The 13,386-nt window shown below is 45.1% G+C and overlaps 1 protein-coding gene across 1 annotated transcript in view; it reads right to left on the minus strand.

Annotated features, from left to right (window-relative positions):
• Positions 1 to 13,386, minus strand: part of LOC124613330 (hemicentin-2-like) — a 793,017-nt gene that overhangs the window by 161,214 nt on the left and 618,417 nt on the right. The window contains exon 7 of the mRNA XM_047142026.1: positions 1,306 to 1,456. Within this exon, the coding sequence (XP_046997982.1) occupies positions 1,306 to 1,456 (151 nt within the window). The remainder of the gene's footprint in view (positions 1 to 1,305; positions 1,457 to 13,386) is intronic.

Raw genomic sequence — 13,386 nt, forward strand, 5'->3', positions numbered from 1 at the left:
ACTGTTCTGACTTTAACATGTACGATTCAAACTTTTCAGATGCAAGAAAGATGTTTGAGAGAGTGAAGCACGAAGGTCTTACGTATGCAATTACACCTACGGAAACATTCGCTAGAAAAAATGAACAAGATATTCACTTCACAGTTTTGCAGATAATAAAATCTAGACGACGAACGTTAGAGAGGGCAGTCTTAAGGAAACGTTCATCTAAATGCCATGTCATTAAGACTGACATTACAAAGTGAGAAGTGTGTAAGAAACAATTTGGCAGTCCGTAAGCTGTAAGCTAGAAGCATTTGTGAGGTCGTGTAAACTGCTCTGTCAGGGATAATTCCCGAAATACAGATGGGAGTTGAATTAATACTGGAGTAAAAGTTAGGAGAAAAATTCCTTTGGCTGCAGGGATATATTCAGTCTTCCCCAGTACGCGTTACTACGGCAAAACGATGAAAAAACGAGGGCTTGCTCAAAAGTAATGTCTCAGATTCTTTCATGTGAAAACTCTGAAACCTTTTTAAATAAAACGAACGTTTCATAGTGAAACATTGACCTAAAATGAGTGAGCAAGTAGCGCTAAAATTGTTCTTTTCTTATGCCTTGCGTAAAACTGATATCGTCCTAGCACACCCTAACAGATGGCGGTTGAAAAACAAACCTCACAGAGTGTTTTCACTCAATACGGTCAATGCCGTTGTAAATATTACGTGAGTATGGCAAAAATGCCGTAAAATGTAAACGAAGATTAGACTATTACGTTGTGTCGACAACAAGGTCATTAGAAATGGACAACTAAGAGTATAGTGGTATGAGGAACGAAATCAGTCATGCCTCTTCTGAAGGAACCACCCTGGCATTTACGTTAAGCACCTTCAGGAAGTCGCGAAAAATCCTCATCTGGCTGACCGCACAAGAATTTCAAAAGCCGTTCGCTAACCTCTGTATCATGTCGCTCCGTTAAAAAAGGAAGAAGACAGAAATTACTGTATGCATAGGCACCACCTCATTATTCTCGTCAGCCTCCCGATTCACATTTGGTGGCAGGAGCATCGGGTAAGATTTGCGATCCTTTAATGAGATATTTCTGCCTCAGTTACTGAGTGAATAAGGGCAGTAAGGACGTTGCGTCTCTTCTAGGGCTGAAGCCCACCTTTTACCTTGGTCTATGACGAAGGCCCCATATTTTTAGCGTGTAAAGAAACGTGGCTTTGATGAAATTTGAAAGGGGGGGCGAGGGGACAGATCCCTCTGTAAAGTAGCTGTTGTTTGGAATTTAGAGTTATTGAGATGGTATGTCGCGCTACTCACAGACTACATTGAGGTGCAGCTGCGCCTCGAGACCGGAGGCCGGGATGCGCGGGTTCTCGGCGTGGCAGCGCAACACGTGGCCGTCATCGTCAGGAAGCGGTTGAAACGTCAGCCGGCTCAGCACCACCGTCTCGTTGCCGTCCGTCTCCACCTGCAGAAGCAGGAATGTTCCGTGGCACTCTAAACCTGGCAAGTGGGTTTCCGTGTATACCAATTACACTACTGGCCATTAAAATCGCTACACCAAGAAGAAATGCAGATGATAAACGGGTATTCGTTGGACACATATATTATACTAGGACTGACATGTCATTACATTTTCACGCAATTTGGGTGCATAAATCCTGAGAAATCAGTACTCAGAACAACCACCTCTGTCCGTAATAACGGCCTTGATACGCCTGGGCATTGAGTCAAACAGCGCTTGGAAGGCATGTACAGGTACAGCTGCCAATGCAGCTTCAACACGATACCACAGTTCATCAAGAGTAGTGACTGGCGTATTGTGACGAGCCAGTTGCTCGACGACCATTGACCAGATGTTTTCAATTGGTGAGAGATCTGTAGAATTTGCTGGCCAGGGCAGCAGTCCAACATTTTCTATATCCAGAAAGGCCCGTACAGGACCTGCAACATAGAGTCGTGCATTATCCTGCTGAAAGGTAGGGTTTCGCAGGGATCGAATGAAGGGGTCGTAACACATCTGAAATGTAGCATCCACTGTTCAAAGAGCTGTCAATGAGAACAAGATATGACCGAGACGTGTAACCAATGGCAGCCCATACCATCATGCCGGGTAATGTGCCAGTATGGCGATGACGAATACACGCTTCCAATGTGCTTTCACCGCAATGTCGCCAAACACGGATGCGACCATCGTGTTGCTGTAAACAGAACTTGGATTCATCCGAAAAAATGACGTTTTGCCATTCGTGCACCCAGGTTCGTCGTTGAGTACACCATCGCAGGCGCTCCTGTCTGTGAGGCAGCGTCAAGGGTAACCGCAGCCACAGTCTCCGAGCTGATAGTCCATGCTGCTGCAAACATCGTCGAACTGTTCGTGCGTATGGTTGTTGTCTTGCAAACGTCCCCAACTGTTGACTCAGGGATCAAGACGTGACTGCACGATCCGTTACAGCCATGCCGTTAAATGCCTGTCATCTCGACTGCTAGTGATACGAGGCCGTTGGGATCCAGAACGGCGTACCGTATTACCCTTCTGAACCCACCGATTGCATATTCTGCTAACAGTCATTGGATCTCGACCAACGCGAGCAGCAATGTCGCAATACGGTAAACCGCAATCGCGATAGGCTACAATCCAACCTTTAACAAGGTCGGAAACGTGATAGTACGCATTTCTCCTCCTTACACGAGACATCACGACAATGTATCACCAGGCAACGCCGGTCAACTGCTGTTTGTGTATGAGAAATGGGTTGGAAACTTTCCTCATGTCACCACATTGTAGGTGTCGCCACCGGCGCCAACCTTGTGGGAATGCTCTGAAAAGCTGATCATTTGTGTGGTGTCACCGCCAGACACCACACTTGCTAGGTGGTAGCTTAAATCGGCCGCGGTCCATTTAGTACATGTCGGACCCGCGTGTCGCCACTGTGTGATCGCAGACCTAGCGCCACCACAAGGCAGGTCTCGAGAGACGATATAGCACTCGCCCCAGTTGTACGAGGAGATTGCTAGCGACCATACGGACGAAGCCTTCCTCTCATTTGCCGAGAGCCAGTTAGAATAGCCTTCTGCTAAGTCCATGGCTACGACCTAGCAAGGCGCCATTAGCCTTACCTACTTTGAGAGTTATAGTATAAATGTCTCAAGAAGAATGCTGTAGTCATCAAATAATAAAGTACTTTTCTTGCTACCATTCAATAGTTATCCTGTTCCAGAACTGACGCCCGTCGGCGTGAGTGTGTACGCATGCCTTTCTATCGGCTACCCGTCACTGTGGACTGGCTGCCTTGTCAGTCCACTTCATTGGCGACGAGTCTACAAAGGATCTTGTGTTTTGCTTTGCCCTAATTTATTTGTGTCATGGCTTCGCCAGATGTACTGTCCGAATTTTATCGCTTGCAGAATCAGCAGACGCAGGCGTTATTGGATGCCCTTGGACAGCTCGTCCAGGGTCAACGTGCGCTGCACACCGATGCGGCCGCCGCTGCTTCACCGGTACCGCAGCCACAACCTGCCGTTGCACCGCCTTTTAGGCACTACGACCCGAACCAAGAGACCTGGCAAGAGTGGTCCCGCCAGTTTGCCTTCCACCTCGCTGCCTACAGAATTCAAGGTAATGAGCGGCAGCCGTTTGTGCTTTCTTGTGTCGGTGTGTCCACATACCGTGTGATAGTGAAATTGTTTCCCCGACAAGACGTAGCAACTCTGTCCTACGAGGAAATTTTGTCTGCATTAGATGTCTATTTCAAAGAAACAGTTAATGTGGTTGCAAAACGGTATACGTTTTTTCGTACAAAACGTACGGCCGGTCAAACTAATAGGGAGTGGGTAGCAACATTGCAAGGACTTACTAGGGACTGTGCCTTTGAATGTGACTGTGGTCTTTCTTATTCAGATACAATGGTGCGTGATGCAATTGCACAGAATGTTTCTGATGTTCGCATACGGGAGCAAATTTTGAAACTAGTTAATCCCTCCCTTCAACAAGTGATAGACATATTGGATAGACAGGACACACTTGACTGTGCTCAGGAATCTTTTGAAACTTCGCCAGCTGTGTGTAACATTAACCGGCCCGCCGGGCGCTCTCGAGCTGCGCGGCCCGGTCAACTGCCCTCGCATACGTCCGCACAGCTGCCGCCGCGCGCTAAACCAGGTGTGCCGCGCCAGCACACAAATGCAGTGAAATCATGCCCGCGGTGTGCTATTAGACATTCGCGTGAACATTGCCCGTCACGCCAAGCTATTTGCTTTTTCTGCAATAAGAAAGGACATGTTCAAAGTGTTTGCCAGAAAAAGCTCCGTTCAGACAATCACAACCATTCCAGGCCCTTTGCTTCGCGCCGGAATCGAACCAAGGACACTCAGACTCGTGGACCTTCGCCCATGGACATTCATGTCGTTAATTCCGATTCGTCCAGTGACACTTTCTCTAACAGTGACTGTGTTCGTCCCACAAAAACTGTGCGTCGACGTCGCCGGAAATCACGTCAATTAGCAAGTGATTCTGTACATGTGTCTGTTCCAATTGCACAAAACAGTCGCTCTTGTCGTCAGCGGAACAATAAACTTTTTGTGGACTTAGACTTTGAAGGCAAAGTGATACCATTCCAGCTCGATACCGGAGCTGCAGTTTCATTGCTCAATCACGACACGTACAAACAACTGGGCAAACCTCCGTTGCGTTCCGCAAATGTTAAGCTAACCACATATTCAGGACAGACAATACCTGTGTTAGGACAGTGCAGCCTTCTTGCCACATACAAGGGACAAACAAAACTGGTGTCATTTTACGTTCTTCGTTCTTCTACGGCAGTGAACTTGTTTGGCTTCGATTTATTTCAGTTGTTTAACATGTCTATTGTAAATCAGGTCCTCTCAGTGAATCAGACTGTGCCTTCAGACAGTGTTTCTCGCTTATGTGACGAATTTGCAGACATTTTTGCACCGGGCTTAGGTTGCGCTAAAAACTATGAAGCACATTTGGAACTGAAAGTAAACGCGCAACCGAAATTTTTCAGAGCGCGCAATGTTCCCCACGCCTTGCGTGATGAGGTCGCAAGAACATTAAACGATCTCGAATCACAGGGTGTAATTGAACGTGTGCAAGCTTCTCTCTGGGCCTCACCCTTAGTAATTTTGCCAAAACCTTCCGGCACATTGAGACTTTGCGTGGACTTCAAGGCCACAGTCAATCCACAACTAGTGACTGCTACTTTTCCTTTGCCCCGCCCGGAAGACCTTTTTGCTAAACTGTGCCCGGGAAAATATTTTTCAAAGTTGGACCTAGCCGATGCGTACTTGCAAATACCGGTGGACGACGAATCCCAGCGCGTATTGGTGGTTAACACGCATCTTGGATTGTACAGGTTCAAAAGACTGCCGTTCGGGTGTGCATCAGCCCCTGCCTTGTTTCAGCAATATTTACAAACTATTTGTGCGTCGGTCCCTACTGCCGCAAACTATCTGGTCGATATAGTGATCTCTGGACAGACAGAAGAAGATCATCTTGCGAACCTCCGAACGTTATTTCAGGTCTTGCGACAAAATGGTCTTCGCTTGAGGAAGGACAAATGTGTGTTTTTTGCTCGTGACTTACCATACCTGGGCCATGTCATCAATGCCCAAGGCATACATCCGAGTCCAGAGCACCTCCGTGCCATACAAGATTTACCTTCCCCTCGCAATGTGAAACAGCTACAGAGTGTGTTGGGTAAAATTACGTATTATCACAAATATATGCGCAATTCCTCTTCCATTTCAGCTCCGCTTCATCGCTTACGCCGTAAAGGTGTTCCGTTCGTCTGGACGACGGAATGCGAACGCGCCTTTCGCCAGTTGAAATCGGCGTTGCTTTCTAATACTTGTCTCACGCCTTTCGATCCCCAGAAACCCTTTTGTTGATGGTAGATGCATCGGATTTCGGGATCGGTGCAGTGCTTGCGCACAAAGTTGGCTCCCATGATCGCCCTATTGCCTTTGCGTCCAAATTGCTCTCGTCTGCGCAAAGAAATTATTCACAGATAGAGAAAGAAGCTTTGGCTCTCGTGTTTGGTGTTACTAAGTTCCATGATTTCTTGTATGGTCGTCACTTCACCATCATCACAGACCACAAACCTTTGACATCGCTTTTTCATCCGACCAAGCCTGTACCTCCACGTACAGCGCGGACATTCATTCGCTGGTCTATTTTCCTCTCGCAGTATCGCTATGATATCTTGTATCGGTCCACTGCTAAGCACGGAAACGCCGATGCGTTGTCCCGTTTGCCTGTTGCTGAGGATAAAGCATTCGATTCTTCCGCACTTGCTTGCATGTTCATTGATTCGGAAACCGATGAAGTGGTCGCATCGTTTCCGATTGATTTTCGTTGTGTAGCTACAGCCACAGCTGCTGACCCTGTCCTTGCTACTGTTTTGCGTTTTGTTGCTACGCAATGGCCTTTGTCAAAGTCTCGGATCGAGGATCCGTTGGTTCGCCGATTTTTTGCTCACAAGGAGAGACTTTTTGTTCGACATGGTGTTTTGTTGTTGCGTTCTGATAATGATCAGTCAAGAGTCGTGGTCCCACGTTCGTTACAGTCCTCTGTTTTACGGCTTCTTCACCACGGACATTGGGGTATAGTGCGAACGAAACAACTTGCTCGTCAGCACTGCACTTGGTTCGGAATCGATGCTGCGATTACGAATATGTGTTCTTCTTGCATGGCGTGTGCCGAACAACAATCCGCACCGCCGCGGAAAGTCTTTGCATGGCCAAAAGCCACTTCCCCTTGGCAACGCTTGCACATTGATTTTGCTGGTCCATTCTGGAATGCTCGATGGTTGGTTCTGGTCGATGCCTTCAGTAATTTTCCTTTTGTTGTCCGGATGTCTTCCACGACGTCCTCCGCCACCATCCAAGCGTTGTCTGCTATCTTTTGCATTGAAGGTCTTCCGCAGACTATTGTTTCCGACAATGGCCCACAATTCATGTCCGCAGAATTTCAGTCATTCTGCCAGGCCAATGGTATTCAACATCTGACATCCGCGCCGTTTTCGCCTCAGTCGAACGGTGCTGCTGAACGATTGGTCCGGACTTTCAAGTCACAGATGTTGAAATTGAAAGAGTCGCATTCTCGGGAGGACGCATTGTTGCTCTTTTTGTCTTCGTATCGCTCTCAGCCCCGAGATGGTCGCTCGCCGGCTGAGTTGCTCCACGGTCGTCCTCATCGTACCTTGATGTCTTTGCTGCATCCGCCGCATCAGGTTCCTGTGCAGCGGCAGACTCCTGCTTTTGCTCCAGGCGACGTTGTATTTTATCGCAACTATCGCGGTTCACGGCGTTGGCTCGCAGGGCGCATTCTTCGCTGCCTCGGCCGCGCGATGTATTTGGTTTTGGGGGCCTCTGGTGAGGTGCGTCGGCATCTCAATCAGCTGCGCCTCTGTCGTCGCACGGGTTCTGCCGCTCCCCGTCTGCTTTCAGCAACGGTGCCGTCCGGTCAGCGCCCTGGGGACCCATCTACTGGCTCGCCTCATCCCCAGGTGTTACCGACGATGCCTTCCCATTTGCCCCATGGCGACGCGCCGCCGCAGCCGCAGCCGCAGCCGCCGCCGCCGCCGCCGCCGCCGCCGCCTGTTCTCCCGCCGGCGCCGCCCGCATTAGACGCTTCGCTGCAGCCGCCAAGCGCCTCCCAGGGTCACGCGCCGCCGATCGCTTCCCGTGACCAGCTGTCCTCCGCCATGGAACTCCCGACCGCTCCGGACCACATGACGTCATCGCGCGTCGGCTACCCCGACGCAATGGAGTTCGACACTTCGGCCCCTCATGTTTCTTTACGGGCGCATACACCGCATGTTGACGTGCACCCTGGACTAGCTTTTCAGGCGTTTCCTAGCTCCCCTCGGACCGAATGGCCGGGTGCGGGTGGCACAGCCTCGCCTGTTGTTAGGCTCCCCACCTCGTCGCATACGTCAACATGGGGTCCTCCCCACGGCGGGCGGAAGCCTTATCTCACGACCGTTCGCCGATTTGCGGGGGAGGAATGTGGTGTCACCGCCAGACACCACACTTGCTAGGTGGTAGCTTAAATCGGCCGCGGTCCATTTAGTACATGTCGGACCCGCGTGTCGCCACTGTGTGATCGCAGACCTAGCGCCACCACAAGGCAGGTCTCGAGAGACGATATAGCACTCGCCCCAATTGTACGAGGAGATTGCTAGCGACCATACGGACGACGCCTTCCTCTCATTTGCCGAGAGCCAGTTAGAATAGCCTTCTGCTAAGTCCATGGCTACGACCTAGCAAGGCGCCATTAGCCTTACCTACTTTGAGAGTTATAGTATAAATGTCTCAAGAAGAATGCTGTAGTCATCAAATAATAAAGTTAAGTATAAAGCAGCTACGTACTTTTCTTGCTACCATTCAATAGTTATCCTGTTCCAGAATTGACGCCCGTCGGCGTGAGTGTGCACGCGTGCCTTTCTATCGGCTACCCGTCACTGTGGACTGGCTGCCTTGTCAGTCCACTTCAATTTGCATATCATAGTATCTTCTTCCTGACGGTTAAATTTCGCGTCTGTAGCACGTCATCTTCGTGGTGTAGCAATTGTAATGGCCAGTAGTGTACATATATGAAGTAGAAAAAGAAACGCTGAAAATTGTAACTGTGCAGCAAAAATAAAATCTAGTTTATAATAAAATTTACAATTGAAATGAAGCAAGTGAAAGTGGATATCACTTGAATCTGTGGATAAAAGACAGTGTTCATTTAGGAGATCTATGTTTTATGGGTAATAAATCATGGTCCAAGGGCTATTATTGTGCTCCTAACGCCGGGGACATCATCAACGGCTATAAAGACTAAGGTAGAAGATTCAAACGTAAACAAGTTCTGCAAGATAGGAGTTCAAGGTATATTAACTCAAGGCTGTCTCACTGTCATTAATTAAATAGTGCGATAGAGCATTCTTAGCAGCTGAATCACCCGTCAACTCTTTTGGTTGAATTCTCGTGATTTTCAGTTTTTGTTCAGAAACTCAGTTTTTCATTATTTTCTCCTGGTTTGCTATTTCGGGAAGAATGGTGTAAGATTCCCTTGAAAACTAAACAGGACCTGTATTTACCCATTACGACACGAATGGGAAGTGTTTCATCGACAACAGTTTTCCAATGTCGTGTCAGGCATGGTAATGTCTTGTTTTTCGATGCTTTTTTATTTTTGTCAATTACCTTATAAGATCCACACACTATAATGGCTGTCTTAGCAACTGACGTATTTTATATTATGAAAATTTTTGGTGTCATTTACAAAAAGAGTTTTAATCCGAAAAGGTAAACCGAACGATATTATATAAAGTAAAAATATTTTTTAATGTAATCGATTCTTAAATGAAATCAAATTTTCATCAATGTTGTCAAAAATACAATGAATATTTATTTTAATAAAAATATCCTAATACATATTTCTGATTTGTATACTCTTCGGTGCAATTATTCGCACCTTTACTGCGATATTGTGAGTTGGAAGTTGGTTTCAAAAGAAGAACTACGGTTGCACATTGTTAGAAGCTTATTGCTACGAAAGTATAACTTAAAGAACGAGTACTTAGAAAAATATATCTGGAAGAGTTATTCATTATTACTTGTGTCAAGTGCAAACAGACAAGCACCTTACTAGTTGGTTAAAAAATTGTGTCAGTACTGTGTCTTCTTAATATTCTGTTGATGCGAACGTTGATTGGTATTCCGAATCATACAAAAACTTTCCCTTTAGTTGGCTACTATAAATCTTTTAGGATGTAGTGCTCTGTTTGGTAGTAGTCGCTCCTTTTTAAAGTAGTTCTTAAGTGACCAAGATCTTCCTTCAACTGTTCACAGCAAGCATTCTTGTAACTCCGTCCACCGATAATTTAATAGCTACTCTTTTCCGCTAGGACAGTGTTGCTTGATGGTTTCATATTTCTAGTTGTTATACAACTTATTTTAACAATAGACTTAGAGTATCGCATGTATCAGCATCCTACTGTGTTTTACATCATTCAGTTGCGCGATGAAATATGAGCTATAATTATTATTCTTGTTATAATGTTTTAAGTCTTAAACCTAGAAATTTACTACAAAAGCCAACACTTTCTCATAAATTTTTTTGGCTGAAGGGAAGGGTATGAACTCCGTGAAGGTAGCACATAGTGCACAAAACTTTAGTATAACGGAAAGAACTTAGGTCACTGCTGTAAAATCATTATCAACTTAACTACAGTTTCAGATTTTTATTTTTGGATAGCATGTGATGATGAAAACCATAAAACGAAAATAGTTGCCTGCTGGAGTGTCCGAGCGGTTCTAGACGCCACAGTCTGGAACCACGCGACCGCTACGGCCGCAGGGTCGAATCCTGCCTCGGGCATGGATGTGTGTGATGTCCTTACCTTAGTTAGGTTTTAGTAGTTCTAAGTTCTAGGGGACTGATGACCTCAGGAGTTAAGTCCCATAGTGCTCAGAGCCAATTGAATCATTTTTGAAAATAGTTTCAGTAAGTAAGCTTCCCCTTATCGAAGAACAGATCAGCTTTGTACACCATATTTATCGAGTGCCTAGTTTTCACTACAGAAGTGTGAGTGAGGTGGGGTGCTATCAGCATTTCAAGTTAAGGAGAAAGTAGTTGAGATTGTTAATGGCACGAGTAAAATATCATTAGAACAGTGGCACACACTTTCGCAATAAGGAAAGCAGGAGATCTGGCATCGTAATTGTTGAAACGTTTAACCTCTTCATCAACTTCGATGCCCACTCTTCCTTTCACCTAACCGAAAATTCCATGTACTGGAATACGTTTACAGTCCGCTAGAGCTTACGCGCGCTAGTTAATCTAAACACTGGAATGGAACATACTCCCTCAAAATGTGATGACCTAAGTAGCATCATTACCTTGACTTCTTTTTTTTATTAATTGAAATTGTGAGAGGCCTATTCATACATTTTATCTCGTTGTTTCAAAGAATTGCTGGTCAATTTTAAGAAACGTTTTGCTGACCAGACTACTCGTCACGTTGTTGCAGTGAGCGAAGACTACTTACCTACTCAGGATAAAGGTATACTTCTCAGACGACCTGCCAAAAGTCGAATGTGATGGATCAATAGCACTGTAAATAACGAAATTGTTCAAGATACCCTAACACTTATATCTCCATCATCATCATCATTATCATCATCATCATCATCATCATCATCCATCCTTGACTCTCTCTATTTTTCCACTTGGTTGTCGTTGCAGTAATTCATTCCACTGATAACACTTCCTAATACCGATGTTCAGGGTCAGCCTCTTGAATTTTACCCAAGATTTCCCTTCCTTCATAAACTATTATGTCAAATCATGTTTGTCCAATTAATTGAGCATGTCTTCTCTGTAACATGTTAACGAATATACTTTTTCCTTTAATTTCTTTGGTATTTTGTCCATCAAATTTGTTTTAGGACTGGGTGTGTCTGTGACTCTTCTGCAAATCCACATCTTTAATGAACATAATTTTATCTTGTCTGAATTCCCCAAGATTCACTCTTCACAACCAAAACTTATTTAATCTTGATGAACTGCTCTATCGTCTCTATATTAACATGGTTGTTTGTTAATAAATTGTTGTTATTTCTGAGTACCGGTTCCTCGTAATATCCATTACACTTTTGTTGTTATTTGTTATTCTGTTTCCTAAGTAGAAAAATTTATTTACTTTCGTATCATTACATTATTTCCTATCCTAATATTTATCTTTACTTGTCTGTAATCGTTATTTTAGTTCTTTTTGTGATTATTTTCAGTTTGTGGCTATCCGACGCATCAGGAAAGAATTTTTAACATATAGTTGGTGTTCATTTCATAATCATTTAGAACTATTGTATCAGGAGGGAATTGAAACACTGGATTAGTTTGCCATTGATTTTTATACCATTGGTGCTACTTTTCATTGTTTGTATTACTCTTTGCATAAATAAATAAGGAGAGACTAGACAATATCGCAGTACTGGTGCATATAAAAACTTCTAGAACCAGTCGCAATCCTTAAGTATGTGTGTATCTAGTCATCTGTAAATCAGATGAAAGATTCAGGGATGTTACAATCATCCTTAGGAAATGTGACTAAAGCGTGAAAGATGTCTCCCACAAATCCCTAGTTAGACTTCTTTTGAACTGTTCGCCGGTCAATAATAGCTACCAAGTAGGATTAATGGAAGAGATGGGGAAGATCCACATACAGGCAATACGCTCGTCACGGACCTGTTTTGTCGCAATGATATTGCCATAGAGATGCCAATTAAACAACAGTAAGAGACTGCTTATTGCAAACTGCCTTACAGAATCTTGGAGTAGTGTTACAGAATAAGTCAATAAATATACCACTTCCTCCAACATATTTCTCGAATAATAACCACAACAGCAGAGAGAGTGAGATATTCATATTTACGCAGAAGAGTAAAGACAGTCATTTTCCCACGTACCATGTACAAACGGAATAGGAAGGCAGGAAATACACTGCAACGTTATTCACTCTCCGCCACACGGCCAATGAAGTCTGTGAAGTACAGATGAAGTCGTATTGATATGTTCGTCACAGTATGAGAGTAAATGAGCAGAAAAGGAAGTTAGTGCGCAGTTTTATTGAATACGTTAAGTTTTATTGTACGTCAAAGAACATCAACTTGCTAAGACAGGTGAGGTTGGTGGCGGTGTAGGCTCGAACGAGATGACAAAGTTTTAATTATGGTTAGCGTTTAGTAGCGAAATCTCTTTCTTTCAGTTCACCCACATATCTTGAACTTGTATGGTACGAGTGTTATTGCATGTTGCATTAGTTGTTCTTGTTTTTTGGTCTTCAGACTGGTATGATGCAGCTCGCCATGCTAGTCTATGCTGTGCAAGCTTCTTCCATTCGGAATAACTACTGCCACCTACTTCTATTTGCACCCGCTTTCTGTGTTCATGGTTACGTCACTCTCTACAACTATTACCCCTACAGTCTCTCCATTGCCAAACTGACTATTATTTGATGTCTGAGACTGTGTCTTTTACAAAGGCTGTGCCGTAAATTTCGTTTCTCCACAGTTCGGTTCTGTACAACCTCATTATTATACACATATCAAATATAAGTTTTGCATCACACCAGTTCCCGGAACTCCTGAAGATAAACGTTGGCTGTGGGTACTGTATCACAGACGCTGTCCCTTTGACTGTTCAGATATGCCACTAAACCTGCCCAAAGGTGTAAACAGCCATGCATGAGTAGCGCCTATTAGACGGAGGGGTCCGCCAGCTGCCACCCCTTGTGGCCGAGCGGTTCTATGCGCTTCAGTCTGGAACCGTGCGAGCGCTACGATCGCAGGTTCGAATCCTGCCAGCCGGCCGAAGTGGCCGTG

Source organism: Schistocerca americana, chromosome 4 (assembly GCF_021461395.2).
Source record: "Schistocerca americana isolate TAMUIC-IGC-003095 chromosome 4, iqSchAmer2.1, whole genome shotgun sequence".
Classification (NCBI taxonomy): domain Eukaryota; kingdom Metazoa; phylum Arthropoda; class Insecta; order Orthoptera; family Acrididae; genus Schistocerca; species Schistocerca americana.